At 42.2% G+C, this 22,160-nt stretch overlaps 1 protein-coding gene across 1 annotated transcript in view; it reads right to left on the bottom strand.

The window, feature by feature from the left end:
* smyd3 (SET and MYND domain containing 3) overlaps positions 1-22,160 on the bottom strand; it is a 146,859-nt gene that overhangs the window by 50,687 nt on the left and 74,012 nt on the right. The window contains 1 exon segment of the mRNA NM_001303768.1: positions 3,011-3,078. Within this exon segment, the coding sequence (NP_001290697.1) occupies positions 3,011-3,078 (68 nt within the window).

Here is a 22,160-nt window from a genome sequence, read left to right as displayed (position 1 = left end):
TCACCTATACAAACACACACACACACACACACACACACATCACCTATACATACACACACACACACACACATCACCTATACATACACACACACACATCACCTATACATACACACACACACACACATCACCTATACATACACACACACACACACACACACACCACCTATACACACACATACACATCACCTATACACACACACACACACACACACACACATCACCTATACATACACACACACACACACATCACCTATACAAACACACACACACACACATCACCTATACATACACACACACACATCACCTATACATACACACACACACACACATCACCTATACATACACACACACACACACACATCACCTATACATACACACACACACATCACCTATACATACACACACACACACACACACACCACCTATACACACACATACACATCACCTATACACACACACACACACACACATCACCTATACATACACACACACACACACATCACCTATACATACACACACACACACACACACACACATCACCTATACATACACACACACACACACACACACCACCTATACACACACATACACATCACCTATACACACACACACACACACACATCACCTATACATACACACACACACATCACCTATACAAACACACACACACACATCACCTATACAAACACACACACACATCACCTATACATACACACACACACACACATCACCTATACATACACACACACACACATCACCTATACATACACACACACACATCACCTATACAAACACACACACACACACACATCACCTATACAAACACACACACACACACACACATCACCTATACATACACACACACACATCACCTATACATACACACACACACACACACACACCACCTATACACACACATACACATCACCTATACACACACACACACACACACATCACCTATACACACACACACACACACACATCACCTATACACACACACACATCACCTATACACACACACACACACACATCACCTATACACACACACACACCACATATACAAACACACACACACACCACCTATACACACTTCCAAACTGTACACATGACAAGCAAACACACTTGACTTTCCTCGATTGTCTTTCTCACCACTTTCTCTCCCTCCACCGCCTCTCTGAGCTGTATAATTATCTAACACGTCAACAGATAAACATCTCCTTTAATCTCTCTGGGTTTCCTTACCCACCTCTCCCCTCTTCCTCTCTCATTCTTCCTAAAAGATGCCACTGTCAGACAAAAAGTACATATTATGAGGCTGGAGAGAGAGACTGAGACTGACAGAGACACAAAGACAGAGAGATAAAGCAGTCAGCCCAGAAGCATCAGCTAAATCCAAACATTAGACCTTCAGTAACAAAACTCAAACAAATTTAAATATCTATCCAAAATGCTTACATTGGCAAAATGAAATCAAATGTAATCAAAAACCTCAATGCTACTAAATTCTAAATAGAGATATCAAGTTAACAGAACACCTTGTATATATCAAATAATATAAAAAAGAAAGCTACTAACAGAGTCAGTGACCATAGCCTGGCTAAAGAGAGGACTCAATGACCATAGCCTGGCTAAAGAGACAGGACTCAGTGACCATAGCCTGGCTAAAGAGACAGGACTCAGTGACCATAGCCTGGCTACAGAGACAGGACTCCGTGACCATAGCCTGGCTACAGAGACAGGACTCCGTGACCATAGCCTGGCTACAGAGACAGGACTCCGTGACCATAGCCTGGCTAAAGAGACAAGACTCAGTGACCATAGCCTGGCTAAAGAGAGGACTCAGTGACCATAGCCTGGCTAAAGAGACAGGACTCAGTGACCATAGCCTGGCTAAAGAGACAGGACTCAGTGACCATAGCCTGGCTAAAGAGACAAGACTCAGTGACCATAGCCTGGCTAAAGAGACAGGACTCAGTGACCATAGCCTGGCTATAACATCATAGACAGGACATCATACAAAAACATGGGTGGTCAGAGAAGAGACATTTTCTAAACACTGTGATTCAAGAGAAGTTGAAAATGAACAGCACTTCCGACAGAGAGACAGACAGAGAGAGACAGAGAGAGACCGACCCAGTTAAAAAAAAATCCCACTGACAACTTGTTAATGATGTTACTAGGGGAGCCTTATTTGTAACACCTGAATGCTTCTCTCAAACAATTAAATTCAAGCAAAAAGTTACAATTTGTGTTATTGTTGTTAAGGTAATGTGTTAGAGTTGGGGTTAGGTTTAGGGTTAGGTGAAGTGTTTAGGTTTTGCATTTGGGATTAGGGTTCATATTTGGGGTTAGGTGAGTGAATACAGGATTTTGAAATAAATAATGTGTCCCCATAAGTATATAGATTCCTATGTAGAGAAAATTAGTAACAAAATTAGTTTAAATGTTTGACTAATTTCAGAATCAGATGTTTAGATGGGGAGATAAACCTCTATGAGTGACATTTTCAGAGGAGAGGACCCTGCAGAAGGAAGTCTATGGGTGGTTGGACCCTGCAGAAGGAAGTCTAGGGGTGGTTGGACCCTGCAGAAGGAAGTCTAGGGGTGGTTGGACCCTGCAGAAGGAAGTCTAGGGGTGGTTGGACCCTGCAGAAGGAAGTCTAGGGGTGGTTGGACCCTGCAGAAGGAAGTCTAGGGGTGGTTGGACCCTGCAGAAGGAAGTCTAGGGGTGGTTGGACCCTGCAGAAGGAAGTCTAGGGGTGGTTGGACCCTGTAGAAGGAAGTCTAGGGGTGGTTGGACCCTGCAGAAGGAAGTCTAGGGGTGGTTGGACCCTGCAGAAGGAAGTCTAGGGGTGGTTGGACCCTGTAGAAGGAAGTCTAGGGGTGGTTGGACCCTGCAGAAGGAAGTCTAGGGGTGGTTGGACCCTGCAGAAGGAAGCTCAGGCCCTGCGTCTAGACCTTTAATAATGCATTAGCTCCTGTCAGCTGGTGTTGCTCTGTCTGTCTCTCACCTGGGGTAGAGTCCTACTCCAATCTCTTGCAGTTCTGCATCACTGATGGTGAAACAGTTACACGTAACCTGCAGAGAGAAAACAGAGAACAGATCAGTTAAACTGATAGAGACACATAAGAAAGAACAGTTTATTATCAAATTGAGTCGTAGGCCAGACCCTAATCTGAGGGTGGGTAATTGTTTGAAAATAATTCAAAATATTTAGACCTTCGTCCATAACAATAAATGGATATGTAAGACTGAGAGATGTGGTTGTGCGTGTGTTCTTTCATGTATATACAACAGCCTGTGTTTATCGCTCATCCGGCCCTGCCACTGAAACTAAAGAAATATAGAATATTGCATAATGTTTACTGCAATAAAAACCACTGGCTGCACAGCTGTCTTCCACATAACAGATATCTGATATCTGGATTAAAGAGGAAAAGGAGGTAATAAAATAAATATTAAAATGTCTGCTGGCAAGCATCCTTGTTATATGATAACTAAAAAGAAAATGAGAAGAGAAAAGTCAGAGAAAGGAGGGCAAGAGAGGGAAGGAAAAATGCTGAGAAAAATGGGAAATAAGTGAGTGATGAAAGGAGGGAATTACAGAGACAGACAGAGAAATGGGAGGCAGGGAGGGACAGAAAGAGAGCAAGAGAGAGGTAGAGAGGAAGAGGGGAGAGAGGGAGAAAAAAAGTGGGAGGTGAGGACAGAGGCAAAGACATGGAGAGAGATATATAGAAGAAACCGTGTCCTACATGTCCATGTGACTGTATACATTGTGTCAGTGAGTTTCGAATGAAGATAAACTGATGTCTGGGTGTGTAGAATGTCCATCCTCCTCTGTCATTCCCTCAGGTCTGGTAATTGTCCAGACTACTATCTGTTTCCTGTCTAAACCTGTCTTTGTTTGGTGGGTGGGTGTTTTGCGTGTGTGTGTGTGTTTTGCATGTGTGTGTGTGTGTGTGTGTGTGTGTGTGTGTGTGTGTGTGTGTGTGTGTGTGTGTGTGTGTGTGAGTGAGTGAGTGAGTGAGTGAGTGAGAGAGAGAGAGAGAAAGAGAGAGAGAGAGAGAAAGGAAAACGGCATAATGAGGAAGTGAGGAAATAAAGAGCACATCGACTTCAAATTAAGAGAGACTGACAGAATGGCCGTTTGAAACTGGCAGTCATGAATCCTGTGTCATTACATCAGCGAAGAAGACAAGTGTTTTTGAAGGCCTAGAAACCCAGTTGGTCCACATAATGAGCAGTTGTAAAACAGAGAAGACGTTTGAAAAGGTGAGCAGAACAGACTTCTGAAACAGAGACAAACAGAACCAGTCACAACACAATCAACTGCTCTATACTGTTTGATCTGCCACTGAGAACGTAATCAGTAGCCTACCAAAACAACAGTCAGAGAGGTTTATTCTCCAACAGGCCTTCTTCTCTCCTTCAGGGATCCTCTCAACATCAATCTTCAGCTCCATCAAGATTTCTCTACGTGACAGAACAGCGAACCACTGACAATGAAACCAAGAAAACCACACATTGTTCTGAATTATCCTAATGTTACTGCTGATAAGCAGAGGAGTGGTATGAGGTGTCTTGAAGAAAAGAGAAAAAAAATATATATATATTTCCCCTAGTTTGCCATTCCCTTACTAACTAGGGGTTAGCCCTGGCACTAACCTCAGATGCATAAACCGGTTATAGCAAGACTGGAATAATGGCCAGACAGACAGTCTGACTGACTGTTTGTGGTGTCTTTTTCTTTGTGTTTGTCTCTGTGTGTGATCTCTTCCTGTGTGTGTCTGTGTGTGATTTCTCTGTGTGAGACTGAGGTCTCTGTGCGTGATATGTTTTGTGTGCGTGTGTGTTTGGAATGTGTCTGTGTGATGTGTCTCTGTCTGTGTGTGTTATGTGTCTGTGTGTGTCAGTGTGCGATGTCAGTGTAATGTCTCAGCGTGGGATATGTCTTGTGTGTGTGTGATGTGTGTGGAATGTGTTTGTGAACAGGATAAGAAGTGAGACATATTTGGTCAAAAGGCAGGTATCAGACAAAACCTGTCAAAGTAGACAAGGTGCCTGGAGGTGCCAGCTAACACACAAGCCCAAACACACCAACTCCCCAAATCTCTCTCTGTCTTCCAGAAAATCGTTAAAAGCTCTCTGCAATCAGGCATTTTACCCAAATCTTTAAAATCACCTGCCATTAAGCCCCTATTAAAATAGCGAACACTGGATGCATCTACAATGAAGAACTATCGACCTGTATAAAATCTCTTTTTTATAGCCAAGATCATTGAGAAGGTTGTCTTCAATCAACTCAGCAATTTTGTGAGCTCAAGCGGTATCTTAGACAAATTTCAGTCAGGCTTCCGACCTCACCACAGTACTGAAACGGCCCTGATTAAAGTTTTAAATGATATATGGCTGAATGCTGACTACAATAAAATATCAGTTCTGGTTCTATTAGATCTCAGTGCAGCATTTGACACTGTAGGTCATAAAACACTTCTAAAATGGCTGGGTAGGACTCTCCGGGACAGTCCTTAATTGGTTCAGATCTTATGTAGATGGCCGGAGTTACTTTGTCACCATTGGTAATCATGAATCTGATAGGGTGGCTATGACATGCGGACTTCCCCAGGGATCAGTTCTCTGACCGCTTCTGTTCAATCTATATGCTACCTCTAGTCCAAATTCTACAGAACAACAACATTAACTACCACAGCTATGCCGATGATACTCAAATATATATGGCTCTCGAACCGTATGACAACAGCTCAATAGACTCTGTGTCACTGTATAGAGCACATAAATACCTGGATGAACCAAAATTGGCTACAATTAAACCAAGTTAAAACACATATTATTGTTTTTGGCAACAAAAATAAAAGAACTAGTATTAGAAAAGAGCTGTATTCTCTGGCCCTAAAAACCAGGGACCAAGTACGTAATCGTGGTGTTCTGATAGACTCAGACCTCACATATCACAGTCATCAAAGCGGTCACCAAAACAGCATTCTATCATCTTAAAGATTTAGCTAAAAACAAGAACTTGGTGTCTCAAAAAGACCAAGAGAAGCTCATCCATGCTTTTATCTCTAGTAGGTTTGACTACTGTAATGGCCTCTTAACTGGACTCCTCAAAAAGACTGCAAACAGCTACAGCTCATTCAGAATGTTGCTGCTAGAATATTAACCAGGACCTTTAGTTTATAAATCACTGAATGGTTTAGGCCCCGAATACATTTCTGATGTTTGTGGAATATAAACCGAGCAGGGCTCTTAGATCCATGAACACGTCAGCTAGTAGAGCCCAGAGTCCAAACTAAACATGGTCAAGCAGCGTTTAGCAGTTATGCTGAACACAACTGGAATAAACTACAAAAAGATCTCAGACATGGCCCAAACGTATACATTTTAAAATCCAGGTTAAAAACAACTTTCCTTTTCATGCACCTACAGTGGGGAAAATAAGTATTTGATACACTGCCGATTTTGCAGGTTTTCTCACTTACAAAGCATGCAGAAGTCTGTAATTTTTATCATAGGTACACTTCAAATGTGAGTGACGGAATCTAAAACAAAAATCAAGAAAATCACATTATATGATTTTTAAGTAATTCATTAGCATCTTATTAGTATTTGATACAGAACTTAATATTTGGTACAGAAACCTTTGTTTGCAATTACAGAGATCATACATTTCCTGTAGTTCTTGACCAGGTTTGCATACACTGCAGCAGGGATTTTGGCCCACTTCTCCATACAGACCTTCTCCAGATCCTTCAGGTTTCGTCGTTGGGCAATACAGACTTTCAGCTCCCTCCAAAGATTTTCTATTGGGTTCAGATCTGGAGACTGACTAGGCCACTCCAGGACCTTGAGATGCTTCTTATGGAGCCAATCCTTAGTTGCCCAGGCTGTGTGTTTCGGGTCGTTGTCATGCTGGAAGACCCAGCCACGACCCATCTTCAATGCTCTTACTGAGGGAAGGAGGTTGTTGGCCAAAATCTCGCGATACATGGCCCCATCTATCCTCCCTTCAATACGGTGCAGTTGTCCTGTCCCCTTTGCAGAAAAGCATCCCCAAAGAATGATGTTTCCACCTCCATGCTTTACGGTTGGGATTGGTGTTCTTGGGGTTGTACTCATTCTTCTTCTTCATCCAAACACGGCGAGTGGAGTTTAGACCAAAAAGCTCTATTTTTGTCTCATCAGACCACATGACCTTCTCCCATTCCTCCTCTGGATCATCCAGATGGTCGTTGGCAAACTTCAGACGGGCCTGGACATGCGCTGTAGGATTTTAATCCATGACGGCGTAGTGTGTTACTAATGGTTTTCTTTGAGACTGTGGTCCCAGCTCTCTTCAGGTCATTGACCAGGTCCTGCTGTGTAGTTCTGGGCTGATCCCTCACCTTCCTCATGATCATTGATGCCCCACGAGGTGAGATCTTGCATGGAGCCCCAAACCGAGGGAGATTGACCGTCATCTTGAACTTCTTCCATTTTGTAATAATTGAGCCAACAGTTGTTGCCTTCTCACCAAGCTGCTTGCCTATTGTCCTGTAGCCCATCCCAGCCATGTGCAGGTCTACAATTGTACCCCTGATGTCCTAACACAGCTCTCTGGTCTTGGCCATTGTGGAGAGGTTGGAGTCTGTTTGATTGAGTGTGTGGACAGGTGTCTTTTATACAGGTAACAAGTTCAAACAGGTGCAGTTAGAGGTAATGAGTGGAGAACAGCTTCTTAAAGAAAAACGAACAGGTCTGTGAGAGCGCTTGAATTCTTACTGGTTGGTAGGTGATCAAATACTTGTCATGCAATAAAATACAAATAAATTATTTAAAATCATACATGTTTTAGATTCCGTCTCTCACAGTGGAAGTGTACCTATGATAAAGATGACAGACCTCTACATGCTTTGTAAGTAGGAAAATCTGCTAAATCGACAGTGTATCAAATACTTGTTCTCCCCACAGTATGACTGAGCATTTAAACTTAACCACACTGTTTAGCCTTATAGCTTTTATTACTTCCTATTTTTTTATCCCATTTTTATTCAATTTCTATTTACTTGTTCTATTTTTTATTATGATGATGTTTTGATGTTTTCATTTGAATATTTGTATATTGTATCTTTATATTTTTCTTTGGAAAGCTCATTGAATTGCTTCTATGTATGATTTGTGCTATATAAATAAACTTGCTTGCTTCCTCATCCCCTCTCCCCTAACCTCTTTATATCTTCCCCATTCCCACTCCCATAACCTCTATCTTCCTCATTCCCTCTCCCATAACCTCTATCTTCCTCATTCCCTCTCCCTTAACCTCTATCTTCCTCATCCCCTCTCCTCTAACCTTGATCTTCCTCATTCCCTCTGCACTAACCTCTATCTACCTCATTCCCTTTCCCCAAACCACCATCTTCCTCATTCCCTCTCTCCTAACCTCCATCTTCCTTATTCCCTCTCCCCTAACCTCTTGCTATCTTCCCACCTCTCTCCATCTCCCCTAACCTCCATCTTCCTGATTCCCTTTCCCACTAACCTCCATCTTCCTCATCCCTCTTCCCTAACCTCTCGCTATCTTCCCACCTCTCTCCATCATCTGTTCCTGGTCTATATCACTCCCATTCTCTTGATCTGCCTATCAGGTCTCTCAAACTCACTCACTCTCTCTCTAAAGAGGAGAGAAGACGAAGCTAAGAGGAGAAAGCCAAGTAGAGCTGAGCCAGGCTGTGATAACAGCTGTTATAGTCTCTCATTTGGAACTGCTCCTATTCATCATGCTCTCTCTACTTCCCTTCCATTCCATCCAGACCCTTCTCTGTCATCTCCCTCAGACCAACAGACCTCCCTCAAAGACTGAGAGGACCCAGGGAGAATGTGTGTCTTTCAGATTCTTCTCAAAGACTGAAAGAACCCAGGGAGAATGTGTGTGTCTGATACAGCTACTGTGATGATCCTCTTCTCTATCTATGTTCATTTCTCATCCGCTCTGTCTCTCTCCCTCTAATTTAGTGTCTCCTCTGGTTCTCTCTGGGGCCAACAGAGCCAGTCAGGCAGAACATTCACATCTGCAGTCCTGGATGGCAAAACCACCACACATCCCTAATATGCACACACACGTACACACAAACATGTGAAGAAGCAAAAAACAAGCAAACACACATGTATATATACACCGATCAGCCATAACATTATGACCACTGACAGGTGAAGTGAATAACACTGATAATCTCGTTATCATGGCACCAGTCAGTGGGTGGGATATATTTGGCAGCAAGTGAACATTCTGTCCTCAAAGTTGATGTGTTTGAAGTAGGAACAATGGGCAAGCGTAAGGATCTGAGTGACTTTGACAAGGGCAAGATTGTGATGGCTAGACAAGTGGGTCAGTACATCTCCAAAACTCCATCGCTTGTGGGGTGTTCCCAGTCTGCAGTGGGCAGTACCTATCAAAAGTGGTCCAAGGAAGGAAAAGCGGTGAACCGGGTCATAGGCGACTGAGGCTAATTGATGCACTTGGGGAGTGAAGGCTGGCCTGTGTGGTCCGATCCAACAGACGAGCTACTGTAGCTCAAAATGCTGAAAAAGTTAAAGCTGGTTCTTATAGAAAGGGGTCAGAACACACAGTGCATCGCAGTTTGTTGTGTATGGGGCTGCATAGCTGCAGACCAGTCATGGTGCCCATGCTGACCCGTCCACTGCCGAAAGCACCTACAATGGGCACGTGAGCATCAGAACTGGATCATGGAGCAATGGAAGTCACTTACCTGGAAAACACATGGAACCAAGATGCACTTTGGGAAGGAACACAACAACGAGTTCAAGATGTTGACTTGGCCTCCAAGTTCCCCAGTTCTCAATCCAATACAGCATCTGTGGGATGTATTGGACAAACAAGTCGGATCCATGGAGGCCCCACCTCGCACCTTACAGGACTTAAAGGATCTGCTGCTAACGTCTTGGTGCCAGATACCACAGCATACTTTCAGAGGTCTAGTGAAGTCCATGCCTCGATGGGTCAAGGCTGTTTTGGCCGCAAAACGGGGACCTAGACAATATTAGGCATAATGTCACTGCTGATCGGTGTATATACACCTTACATGGAGAATACTATAGAGACAATATGTAACAGAATTCGGGAAACTGGTCTTATGTCGCTACTTTTCAGGAGAAATGCCTTCTTGAAGATTGAACTTTAATGTGATTTAAAAACAAAGTAGTATGCAAAGTGTAAAAATAAATAAAATGTAAAACTCAAACCCTTGTTTAACCAGGAAAATACAGGACTTTTCCTGCTAGACATGATTGGTTGAGATAATGAAGGGGCTGGACATGCTGCCATACTGTGTTCTGATCGGCCTATCAAGTCACCGGCTTTTGTCATAACATGTGGTATGACTTGGTCAGTATCATTGTGATCCCGGGAATTAAAAAAATTGACAAGTGTGAATGTGTTGCTAGAGCTCTCAACCATATCACTGCCCTGAATTTAGCTGGTGTTGTCAACAAATCTGAGTGGGAACAAGTTGTGAGATAAAACTTTCTGGAGGACAATGATGCCATGACCCTCTCTGACTCCGAAGATGAATCAGACAACGATAAGGAAATACCAGACTTGGATACAGTTCAAAACGTTGTAAGGGAACGAGACATTGCAGACTCTTCTGATGAAAGTGATGATGATGAATTGAGATGTAGTGTTGTTGTCACAAATGAAGTTGACCGTGTGATGATGAAGGAACTGAGATGTACAGTGTTGTTGTCACAGATGAAGTGGACCGTGTGATGAAGGAACTGAGATGTACAGTGTTGTTGTCACAGAAGAAGTTGACCGTGTGATGCTGAAGGAACTGAGATGTACAGTGTTGTTGTCACAAATGAAGTTGACCGTGTGATGAAGGAACTGAGATGTACAGTGATGTTGTCACAAATGAAGTTGACCGTGTGATGAAGGAACTGAGATGTACAGTGTTGTTGTCACAGATGAAGTGGACCGTGTGATGGTGAAGGAACTGAGATGTACAGTGTTGTTGTCACAGATGAAGTGGACCGTGTGATGAAGGAACTGAGATGTACAGTGTTGTTGTCACAGAAGAAGTTGACCGTGTGATGCTGAAGGAACTGAGATGTACAGTGTTGTTGTCACAGATGAAGTGGACCGTGTGATGGTGAAGGAACTGAGATGTACAGTGTTGTTGTCACAGAAGAAGTTGACCGTGTGATGCTGAAGGAACTGAGATGTACAGTGTTGTTGTCACAGAAGAAGTTGACCGTGTGATGCTGAAGGAACTGAGATGTACAGTGTTGTTGTCACAGATGAAGTGGACCGTGTGATGGTGAAGGAACTGAGATGTACAGTGTTGTTGTCACAGAAGAAGTGGACCGTGTGATGAAGGAACTGAGATGTACAGTGTTGTTGTCACAGAAGAAGTTGACCGTGTGATGCTGAAGGAACTGAGATGTACAGTGTTGTTGTCACAGATGAAGTGGACCGTGTGATGGTGAAGGAACTGAGATGTACAGTGTTGTTGTCACAGAAGAAGTTGACCGTGTGATGCTGAAGGAACTGAGATGTACAGTGTTGTTGTCACAGAAGAAGTTGACCGTGTGATGCTGAAGGAACTGAGATGTACAGTGTTGTTGTCACAGATGAAGTGGACCGTGTGATGGTGAAGGAACTGAGATGTACAGTGTTGTTGTCACAGAAGAAGTGGACCGTGTGATGAAGGAACTGAGATGTACAGTGTTGTTGTCACAGAAGAAGTTGACCGTGTGATGATGAAGGAACTGAGAGGTACAGTGTTGTTGTCACAGAAGAAGTGGACCGTGTGATGAAGGAACTGAGATGTACAGTGTTGTTGTCACAGATGAAGTTGACCGTGTGATGGTGAAGGAACTGAGATGTACAGTGTTGTTGTCACAGATGAAGTTGACTGTGTGATGGTGAAGGAACTGAGAGGTACAGTGTTGTTGTCACAGATTAAATTGACTGTGTGATGGAATCAGTGGAATGTCCTATGCAAGCAGTGTATGAGAAGGAAATTAACAAAATTCAGGCTTTTGATTGCAAATGCAGAGATGGCCTAAAAGAAAACGCTGGCTCGTCTTGTATAAAACAACATTCCACGGATTAAATTTACAAACAAAGGGCAACCATGGCATCCATGACAGAGATAATGAACGATGCACAGATTCTTGGAGTATTGAACACTTTGAGTGTGAACTGTAGCGAAAACACACAGTGTGGTAATCAAAGTCAACAGACCAAACGCAAATGGCAAAGGACTTCGTATGTAATCAAGGAATTTGCTGACTAGCTAGTTCTTTTTCAGAATGTTGTCAAAATCCTTTGCAATGCTAGTTATCTAGCTATACAGTAGCTAGTGAAGTAACTATTAAAGTTAACTAGCTAGGTGAAAACATTAACTTACCAGCAAGCTAACATTTGCTGGTTTCTAGCTTGTTTGTTGGGTTTCAAGCTTTTCTTCACAAAAGTGAACAAGTCAGTTAGATTGATAATAAGCTACCTGATTGACCGGTCATTCACCCAGGCGTGTGTGATTATGCCTAGCTATTATGTTTGCATTGTTTTCACAAGTAAGCAAGTCAGTTTGATAAGCTACCTGATTGACTGGTCATTAATCCAGGTGTGTGTGTGTGAGATAGAGAGTATGCCTAGTCTTTCTCCTGATCTGTCTTTTTCTCTTGAATTTCTTTCAGCACCAGCAGGACTGACTTTTCTCCACCAGTCCTACAAGGAGAATGGTACATTGCCCCCGACCAGAAGAAAGAGAATAGCCAAGCACAAAGCAGAAGCACATGTAGCAGGAGGACATAGAGCTGTGGACTTCATAAACAACTACGCAGAAGATAATGCAATAGTGTTGACAGGACGCCATGCGGGACACAGAGACTTTGGTGGAAAGCTGCTGCCATCACATGTGACAAAAGCAGCAGTCTGGCGTCTCTACAAGGAGGCAATGACAACACTTGATACTCACTTTTATTGACTTTGTATTCTTTGTGGATCTTTTTTCAAAAAAACGCACAGTCGGGCTGGGTTACCTCAGAAATCTCTGGAGAATGTTGCCTCCCCACATCTCAAGCACCAAGCCCATGTCAGACCTGTGCTGGCAGTGCCAAAAGAACAACTATTCTTCTGATCTGCTGCTGTTAAATCAGCCAAGCTAATGAAGCAAGAGCAGCATCTCCAGCATCTTCAGACTGAGCTGTCTGTCTACCAGGAGATGGTTGCTGAATGCAAGACCACCTGTCAAGACCTCCAGTTGTCTCTGGAGGGTCCTACTGAACCAGCAAGCAAAGACATCAGGATGCATTACAGCTTTGATTTTGCTCAACAGGTAAGCAATACCTGGCAAGCAGACACACTTTTCATACTCACATGTGCCACATCTGTCAGTCTCTCTTTATTATTAGGTTGTTTTTAAAGTTTTGCTGTTGTTTTATCCTACTGACCCTCACCAGCCTGGTCCCATCTACTTCTTAACTCCATGCAAGTGTGGTTTGTTTGGCATCTGCTGTGAAGGAATCCTGGAATACAGGTGAACTATTTGATTGATGAAGGCATGTCATACAGCAGTGCAGTCCTCCACTACGTGCACCATTTCTTCACCAACTATGGAGTTGGGGAAATGTGTGGACCTGCATTGTGACTGCAGTGGACAAAACAAGAACACGTTTGTGCTGTGGCATTGTGCCTGATGGACAATGCGCAGGATCCACCACAGTCTGAGGGAACACTTTTTCAGCCATTGCTGGTGTGGTGAAGGATAACACTGTGACAGGGGTGAACATGACACAGCTGGTTGGACTGGAGGATGGTACTGTGTTGGTAGAATGTTATGACTGGCAAAAACTGACTCCGTACTGCCACAGATCAAGCAGTACCAGCACTTTAGGTAATTATCAGTCATTGCATAATTTTTGCTTATTGTTATTATCTAAATGTTATAGCTGGTATGCAATATTCCAATACATTGTCTATTTTCTTGTTTTACAGCTTTGATGCTCAGGAACCTGGTGTTGTGGTTGCCAAGCAGAATCCAGACTCAGTCTGTTCCCGATTCCAGCTGCAGCGTAACTGACTTTCTTCCTCCCAGATATGGCCTGCCTGTACAAGCACCACCTGGACTGGACACAGCTTGAGAAACGTATCTTTTTGAGAAGATCCGTAAGTTTTGCAATGAAGAGGCACAGGGTTAGGACATAACTTGCCCTCGACCAAAACCAGAACATAGATCCCCTTGCTGATCTTGCCACAAGAACAGTTTCTTTCCTACAGCAGTAGGCCTCATGAACATGCCCCGAAGCCAAACTGACTATAACCCCTCCCCAACCCTCAAATCTTGCACCTTCATATTTTTTTTTAAATATTTTTCAGTAATTTATTAATGCGCACTACATTATTTGTTTTCATTTATTTTGTAAAATAAAATTGCACTAACGGACCAGAACAAATTTCTTGTTTATTGTGAAACTTACTCTGATTTTGATTCTGATGTGTGATGTGGACAACCCAGTCAATCAGAACTGTAAGACTGCTAAAAGGCTCAGTGGCTGTCCACCTGCACTCAAACTATCTGCTGCTACTATTTATTATGAATCCTACTGCTAAGCCACTTTACCTTTCACAGAACTGTTTCTACCTGATGTATCAAGTGCATGTGAAAACAATTACATTTTATTTGGTTTGATATCGTATGTGATTATGAGACCACCAGTGTGTTGGAAAGGCAATTTTATTTATGAAAATTTCTGCAATCCAGTATAATAAAAAAAAATGTAAATCATTATGAAGTTTTGTTTCTATGTTATTTTCTGATATTTCCATGCCTTTACTGTCATATTACATTGCTTTAGGTTGAAACTAATGAATACAATTTATAATACAATGTAAAAAATATAGGTTCCCCAAAATATATTGGGTTCTTCAACCTTGTAATGGACCACAACCTTATGAATATGAGATTTGCAAATTTGACAAACTCTATGTGTAATGACACCAAAAGGCCACCAGATGGGAGCAGAGGATCAATAGCACGGTTTGTTTTTACTTATCTAAAAAAAATAAGATACCCAACTTTTTTCCAAAAACCAAAGAACATCCCCATAGTATGTTGACAGAAGAACATTTTTATATACTTTTTATAATACAAACGACGTATTACGACGTATTACATTGCTATTTATTAGATATTTTATCATAAATAGCAATGTACTCACTGGTAATCCGGATGAGTCTTTACACATTCACCTGTCAGAGTCATTGTTGTTGCCTGGCTATGATCCCCGAAGGAACACAAACTACGTACGGATCGCTTTGATGAAATGTCTGGATCTTAGTGTACATGTCTGTAAATATCCAGAACTGAACTGTAATAACTAAAATCCTACTTACACTATGTCTCAGTCAGTGTTGGCTGGTTTTGGTGCAACTCAAGCAGGCAGTGATCCCCATAGGAACACAAACTATACAAATCGCTTCGTTAGAATACCTAGATATTAGCTAAAGTGAGAAATTTGATTTAAATAATTACTTTTCTGGGTATTTATGGAAATGTACACAGCACTCAGTCAGCGGTGGTCAGTTTTGGAGCACCACTCCCATCGCCTCTTGCAGGCAGTGATCCCCACAGGAACACAAATGGAACGCTTCACAAAGATGTCTAGATATAATAAAATTAAATTAAAAAAGGACTAGGATTTAATCTATAATAATTTATGCAAATATGCACAGAGGGCTCCATACGCATATCTGCGAATTGAGACCAAGGAGGGTTTTAAGTAAATTATTGTAAATTTGCAAATACTGGGTAGACGCTGGGCCCCGCGATGTAATCGCGATCTTGGTCAGATATATTCTGTCTAGAGCAGGGGTGGGCAATACATTTTTACAAGGGGCCACATGAGAAACCTGAATTGTGTCAGAGGGCCACACCAACGATAACTTTAACTCAATTCTGCTCAACTTTCTTCCATTGTAAAATGCACTAAATTATATATTTTGAATAGCTGGTACTGATAATCGGAAGAATAAAACTATTCTCTAAATATTTATATTAGGAAATGTGAAATTGTGGTGTATAGGTCAAATAAGAAAACAAAAGCAATTATTGAATCAGTGCAATTTTTTTTTTACTTGTTAATCTCCACAAACAATGAAAAACAACAAACAACTTAACAAGTTTATAGAAATACAGCAATACAACAAACAATAACTTGTATTGTTTCCACCTCATTTTACCTCTTCAGTGAGAATAATCCAGTCTGTTCTGGGCTTGAACAAGGGCATTGAAATCTGGCTGAAAGTCTGAGGTGGCTATGCGAAGGACAGCTGAGAGGTGGTCAGTGATAGAGGATCTGTGTTTGGATTTGTTGAACTTCATCACTGAGAATGTCTGATCACATACATAGGTAGATCCAAAGAGGACAAGAATCCTCTGAGCATGCCTCCTCAGGTGTGGAAAGTTCTCCTCTTTGAGGGAAGAGTAAAAGTCCAGCAGTAAGACTGACCTGAACTTCGCTTGGATGAAGTTAACTGTTTTAGTTACAGCATCAACAACATGGTTCATTTTTAACACTGTCTTACATAACACTTCCTGATGTATAATACAATGCAAAAATGTCAATTTCTGCAAAGGGTTCATTTCTGTCACTTTATCCTGCATTCTCTTTAAAAGTCAAAAAATTTTCCCAGTCAGATTTGGACAACCGTCTGTTGTCACACCTGCCAGCTTGTCCCATTTCAGTCCTAACATGTCCAAACATGCATTTACTTCTGTGAACAAGTCATTACCAGTGGTTGTCCCTTTCATTGACTGAATGGCTGTCAACTCCTCCGAGATTTGAAAGTCTGCAGTTATCCCACGTAAGAAGATGATTAGCTGGGCAGTGTCACGTTCATCGCAGCTCTCACCCAAAGCCAGAGAAAAATAGTCAAAGTTGGCCGCTCTGTTCTACAGCTGAAGCTCCAAGTTTCCAGCGATGTCTTCAACCCGCCTCGTTACAGTGCGTCGGGAGAGTGACACGTTCTCAAATTTCTCCGGGCACAACAACGCAACAGAGTCCAATAAGCACTCCCTAATAAACTCTCCGTCAGAAAACGCCTTAATTGTTCTGGCGATTTTGTGAGAAATGACATAACTTGTCCTGACGGCTGCATCTCTGGGGGTGTGAAGTTTCGTAAAAAGTACTTGTTGGGTTTGCAGTTTTGCTAGCAACGCATCAGACTCCCACGCGCGCTCTTCATCAGACACATTTCTGTATTTATCCTCATGCTTGGTCGTGTAGTGGCGATTCAAATTATAATCCTTTAACACAGCGACCTATGTACCACAGATTAAGCAAACTGCTTTAACTTTATTTTCTGTAAAGAAAATACTTGGCAGTCCATGTCTTGTTGAAAACACGGCATTCGTTATCAACTTTTCTTTTCTTAGCGTGAGCCGACATCTTTACTTTAGAATTAGATTGATGTCATTCAATAAAAGTGTAAAGCACATTGAATTGCACATTGAATTGCTTCAAAATAAACTTGTTTGCTACTTGCAATCAAACACCTGACGGTCTAGTCAGTGTCTTTTAAACACCTGACAGTGTAGTCAGTGTCTTTTAAACACCTGACAGTGTAGTCAGTGTCTTTTAAACACTTGACGGTCTAGTCAGTGTCTTTTAAACACCTGACGGTCTAGTCAGTGTCTTTTAAACACCTGACAGTGTAGTCAGTGTCTTTTTAACACCAGATAGGAATGTATCATAAAGATGCACACATAAACACACACACAAACACAACCACACACACATACACTGGACAAGGTCAGTTCAAGAGTAATTCCCATCTGAGCCAGGAGAGATAATAAGCAAGTTGCCTTTGGCCGGGATCTGAATCAGAATGCCAATATCCTGGAATTCCCTCTAGTGACCTGGTGTGCGATTCTGGTGTGTGTGTGTGATTCTGGTGTGTGTGTGTGCGCTCACATAAGTGTGTAACTCAATACGAATTAGCTCATATTAATAATCTACCAGGCAGGAAAATAAACAATGTCGACACAAACACCTACACAGATGTCAGTGTCTTAAAGAGCCGACCGAAGTACAATCAGCATTGCTAACAGAAAACCTCACCCTCAGAAATATATAAATGGGTGACAGAGATGGAAAATCTAAACACCGTCAAACACAGTGAGAGAAACTATCACCGAACAAGCCCATAAATTGAGCCCATTTTATTGGGGATACAATTACATGGTGCACTTCACTGACTTCCACAACATCCTAATAAGTAACAAAACATCTGAAAGGATCTAAGAGGATACCTACTTCCAGGATAGTTTCCAGTGGAGCATCAGTCTGTTACAGATTACTTGGGCCAATTGTGACAGCGACTGTGGCTGTAATGAATGCCTTCAGGGTAAGCTTTGGTTTCCTTCATATCAATAACTCCGGATGGAGAGAGAGTTATACTACTATAACTCCTTATAACTGAACCCAGATTTACCACCCCCGGCTTCAGTCTGATAGTTTGCTGAAAGAGGAGAATGAATTTAAATGACAGAGGAAAAGAAAGGAGATGCTGTTGAATACTAAGTAAGACAAGAGGTGTGCATGTGTGTGTATGTGTGTACGTGTGCATGTGTGTACGTGTACATGTGTGTAATAAAGGAGGAAATCTAATTTGGGACAGATTTCCAAGCATCTTCCCTAGACTCAAGGGGATGCAGACATTGTGTTAGTTTAAACAGGCGTGAAGGTAACAGAGCAGAGGGGTAAAATAGAGGGAGGGATAGAGAGAGAAAGAGATAAAGGGAGTTAGCATCTTAGATGTGTTAACTCGTTAGTCAACTCGTTAGGAAAAAAAGGGCATACTGCATTAGAGAAGTGCACCCGGGGAGGCGTTCCGGAGGCATCCGAAACAGATGCCCAAGCCACCTTAGCTGACCCCTCTCGATGTGGAGGAGCAGCGGCTCTACTCTGAGCTCCTCCCGGGTGACCGAGCTTCTCACCCTATCTCTAAGGGATCGCCCAGCCACCCTGCGGAGAATGCTCATTTCGGCCGCCTGTATCCGGGATCTTGTCCTTTCGGTCATGACCCATAGCTCATGACCATAGGTGAGAGTAGGAACGTAGATTAACCGGTAAATCGAGAGCTTCGCCTTGCGGCTCAGCTCTTTCTTCACCACAACAGACCGATACATCGACAGCATTACTGCAGAAGCTGCACCGATCCGTCTGTCAATCTCCCGTTCCATCCTTCCCTCACTCGTGAAAAAGACCCCTAGATACTTAAACTCCTCCACTTGAGGCAGGCACTCTCCACCAACCTGAAGTGGGCAAGCCACCCTTTTCCGATCGGACAAATCTGCAAACTTGAATATATTTTGATAAAATTGTGTCAGTGTCCAATAATCTCCAGACCTACCTGGACCCAGAGAGAAAGAGAGAGAAGAAGATTATAAAGATGGCTAGAAGTAAATGAGGAACAGAACGAGACATAGGAGAAGGGAGGGAAAGATGGGGAATGAGGGAAAGAGACAGTCATCTCTACAGTGAAAGCAGAACTGACAGATGCTCTATTAATATCCTTTAAATAGTAATCCCTTAGTTTTACAGAGGAGGCCCTGTCTCCATTAAGATTAGCTCATAAACACATGAGCTAATCTGGCAGGCAGGCATGAGCCAGGAGCAAGCCAAGGACCAGCAGCTGTAAGATGGAGAGTACAGTCTGAGCTTTGCCTGTCTGGAGCTCTTTTTGTCATGACTGGTTATGACAGGCTTGGAGAAGTCAAGGACAGGAGGTCACACAAAAAGGATGCACACATTATATTGCATTCCCACTCTGTCAGTTATCTCTCCTCCACCTCCCTCTGGTCAACTACAACACTCTACACCACCTCTAGTCCACTACAACACTCTACACCACCTCTAGTCCACTACAGTCTGACCACCTCTAGTCCACTACAGTCTGACCACCTCTAGTCCACTACAGTCTGACCACCTCTAGTCCACTACAGTCTGACCACCTCTAGTCCACTACAGTCTGACCACCTCTAGTCCACTACAGTCTGACCACCTCTAGTCCACTACAGTCTGACCACCTCTAGTCCACTACAGTCTGACCACCTCTAGTCCACTACAGTCTGACCACCTCTAGTCCACTACAGTCTGACCACCTCTAGTCCACTACAGTCTGACCACCTCTAGTCCACTACAGTCTGACCACCTCTAGTCCACTACAGTGAATACACAGATGACTGTTAAATGCAGGAAGTGGATGACACCAGTATAATTCAGCGTTGTCGTTACAGCCCACATCAGGGGAACTACATAGCTAGATTATGGAAGCATAAGCAATTTAAGAAGGCACCACCATAACTCATTACATTTCAACGGCTCACTTTCTCTCTTGGTCTCGCTCTCATTCTCTCTCACACACACACGCACACAGACAGACAGACAGACAGACAGACAGACAGATTTAGAGACGAAGAAACAGAAAAAAAGCCTGACCGAAAAAATTAGAAAAGGACATAGGATTATGATTTTAATAAATCAGGAGATTAACAACCTGGAAGTAATGACTCATCTCCATGTAATAAAACAGGAGATTGCTTCCAGGTTGTTAATGACTCATCTCCATGTAATAAAACAAGAGATTAATGACTCATGTTCATGTAATAAAACATGAGATGAATGACTCATCTCCATGTAATAAAACAAGAGATTGCTTCCAGGTTGTTAATGACTCATCTCCATGTAATAAAACAAGAGATTAATGACTCATGTTCATGTAATAAAACAAGAGATTGCTTCCAGGTTGTTAATGACTCATCTCCATGTAATAAAACAAGAGATTGCTTCCAGGTTGTTAATGACTCATCTCCATGTAATAAAACAAGAGATTAATGACTCATGTTCATGTAATAAAACAAGAGATTGCTTCCAGGTTGTTAATGACTCATCTCCATGTAATAAAACAAGAGATTAATGACTCATGTCCATGTAATAAAACAGGAGATTGCTTCCAGGTTGTGAATGACTCATCTCCATGTTATAAAACAGGTGATTGCTTCCAGGTTGTGAATGACTCATCTCCATGTAATAAAACAGGTGATTGCTTCCAGGTTGTGAATGACTCATCTCCATGTAATAAAACACACGATTGCTTCCAGGTTGTTAATCACTCATCTCCATGTAATAAAACAGGTGATTGCTTCCAGGTTGTTAATGACTCGTCTCCAAAGCAAACACAGAAATAATAACTTACTAACATTCACCATAAATATCCTTGGAGGCCTAACTAACATTCACCATAAATATCCTTGGAGGCCTAACTAACATTCACCATAAATATCCTTGGGGGCCTAACTAACATTCACTATAAATATCATTGGAGGCCTAACTAACATTCACTATAAATATCATTGGAGGCCTACTAACATTCACTATAAATATCATTGGAGGCCTACTAACATTCACTATAAATATCTTTGGAGGCCTAACTAACATTCACTATAAATATCTTTGGAGGCCTAACTAACATTCACTATAAATATCATTGGATGTATATTAACATGCACTATAAATGCCTTACAATAAATTGAGGTCTAGGAACTAACTAATAGCAAAAATTGTGTACAACAATCCCTTAACAAAAGAACCAAAGTGGGTTTGCTTGGTTGGTGCCAATATGGGAGCTGTAGACAATAACAGTCATTTTACCCTCAGATCCAAGGTCTGTGTGTGTGGCTTATTTTATTGTTAAACCCCCTATCAGGCTACTGTGGTCATTCTGTCATCACAACAGTGCAGTGTGACCCTTACCCTTTCCCTATGTGAAGCACTGGGCCTGACACACACAGTGCTCTCACCCTGAACAGAACCGCTAACTGGATGCCCTCACAGCTGGAGAGATCACATTCCATCTGACCACCTGATCCTTAGGCTGACACAAATGCACATACCTTGACTTTCACTTCAAAGTGAAAAGAAAGAATCTGAACTCTTTGTTTCATCATTGGTGATATAATAATTTAGAAGCCGATGTTGACATACTTCAGAATCAGAAATTTTTGTCAGGCATTCACTAAAAGTGCTTACAGGAAGCGACCGGGTTTGGGAGAAGGTTTGGGATAGGTTTAGGG

This window comes from Esox lucius, chromosome 15 (assembly GCF_011004845.1).
Source record: "Esox lucius isolate fEsoLuc1 chromosome 15, fEsoLuc1.pri, whole genome shotgun sequence".
NCBI classification, from domain to species: domain Eukaryota; kingdom Metazoa; phylum Chordata; class Actinopteri; order Esociformes; family Esocidae; genus Esox; species Esox lucius.
The sequence above is the reverse complement of the archived record's forward strand: the minus strand, read 5'-3'. Positions and strand labels throughout refer to the sequence as shown.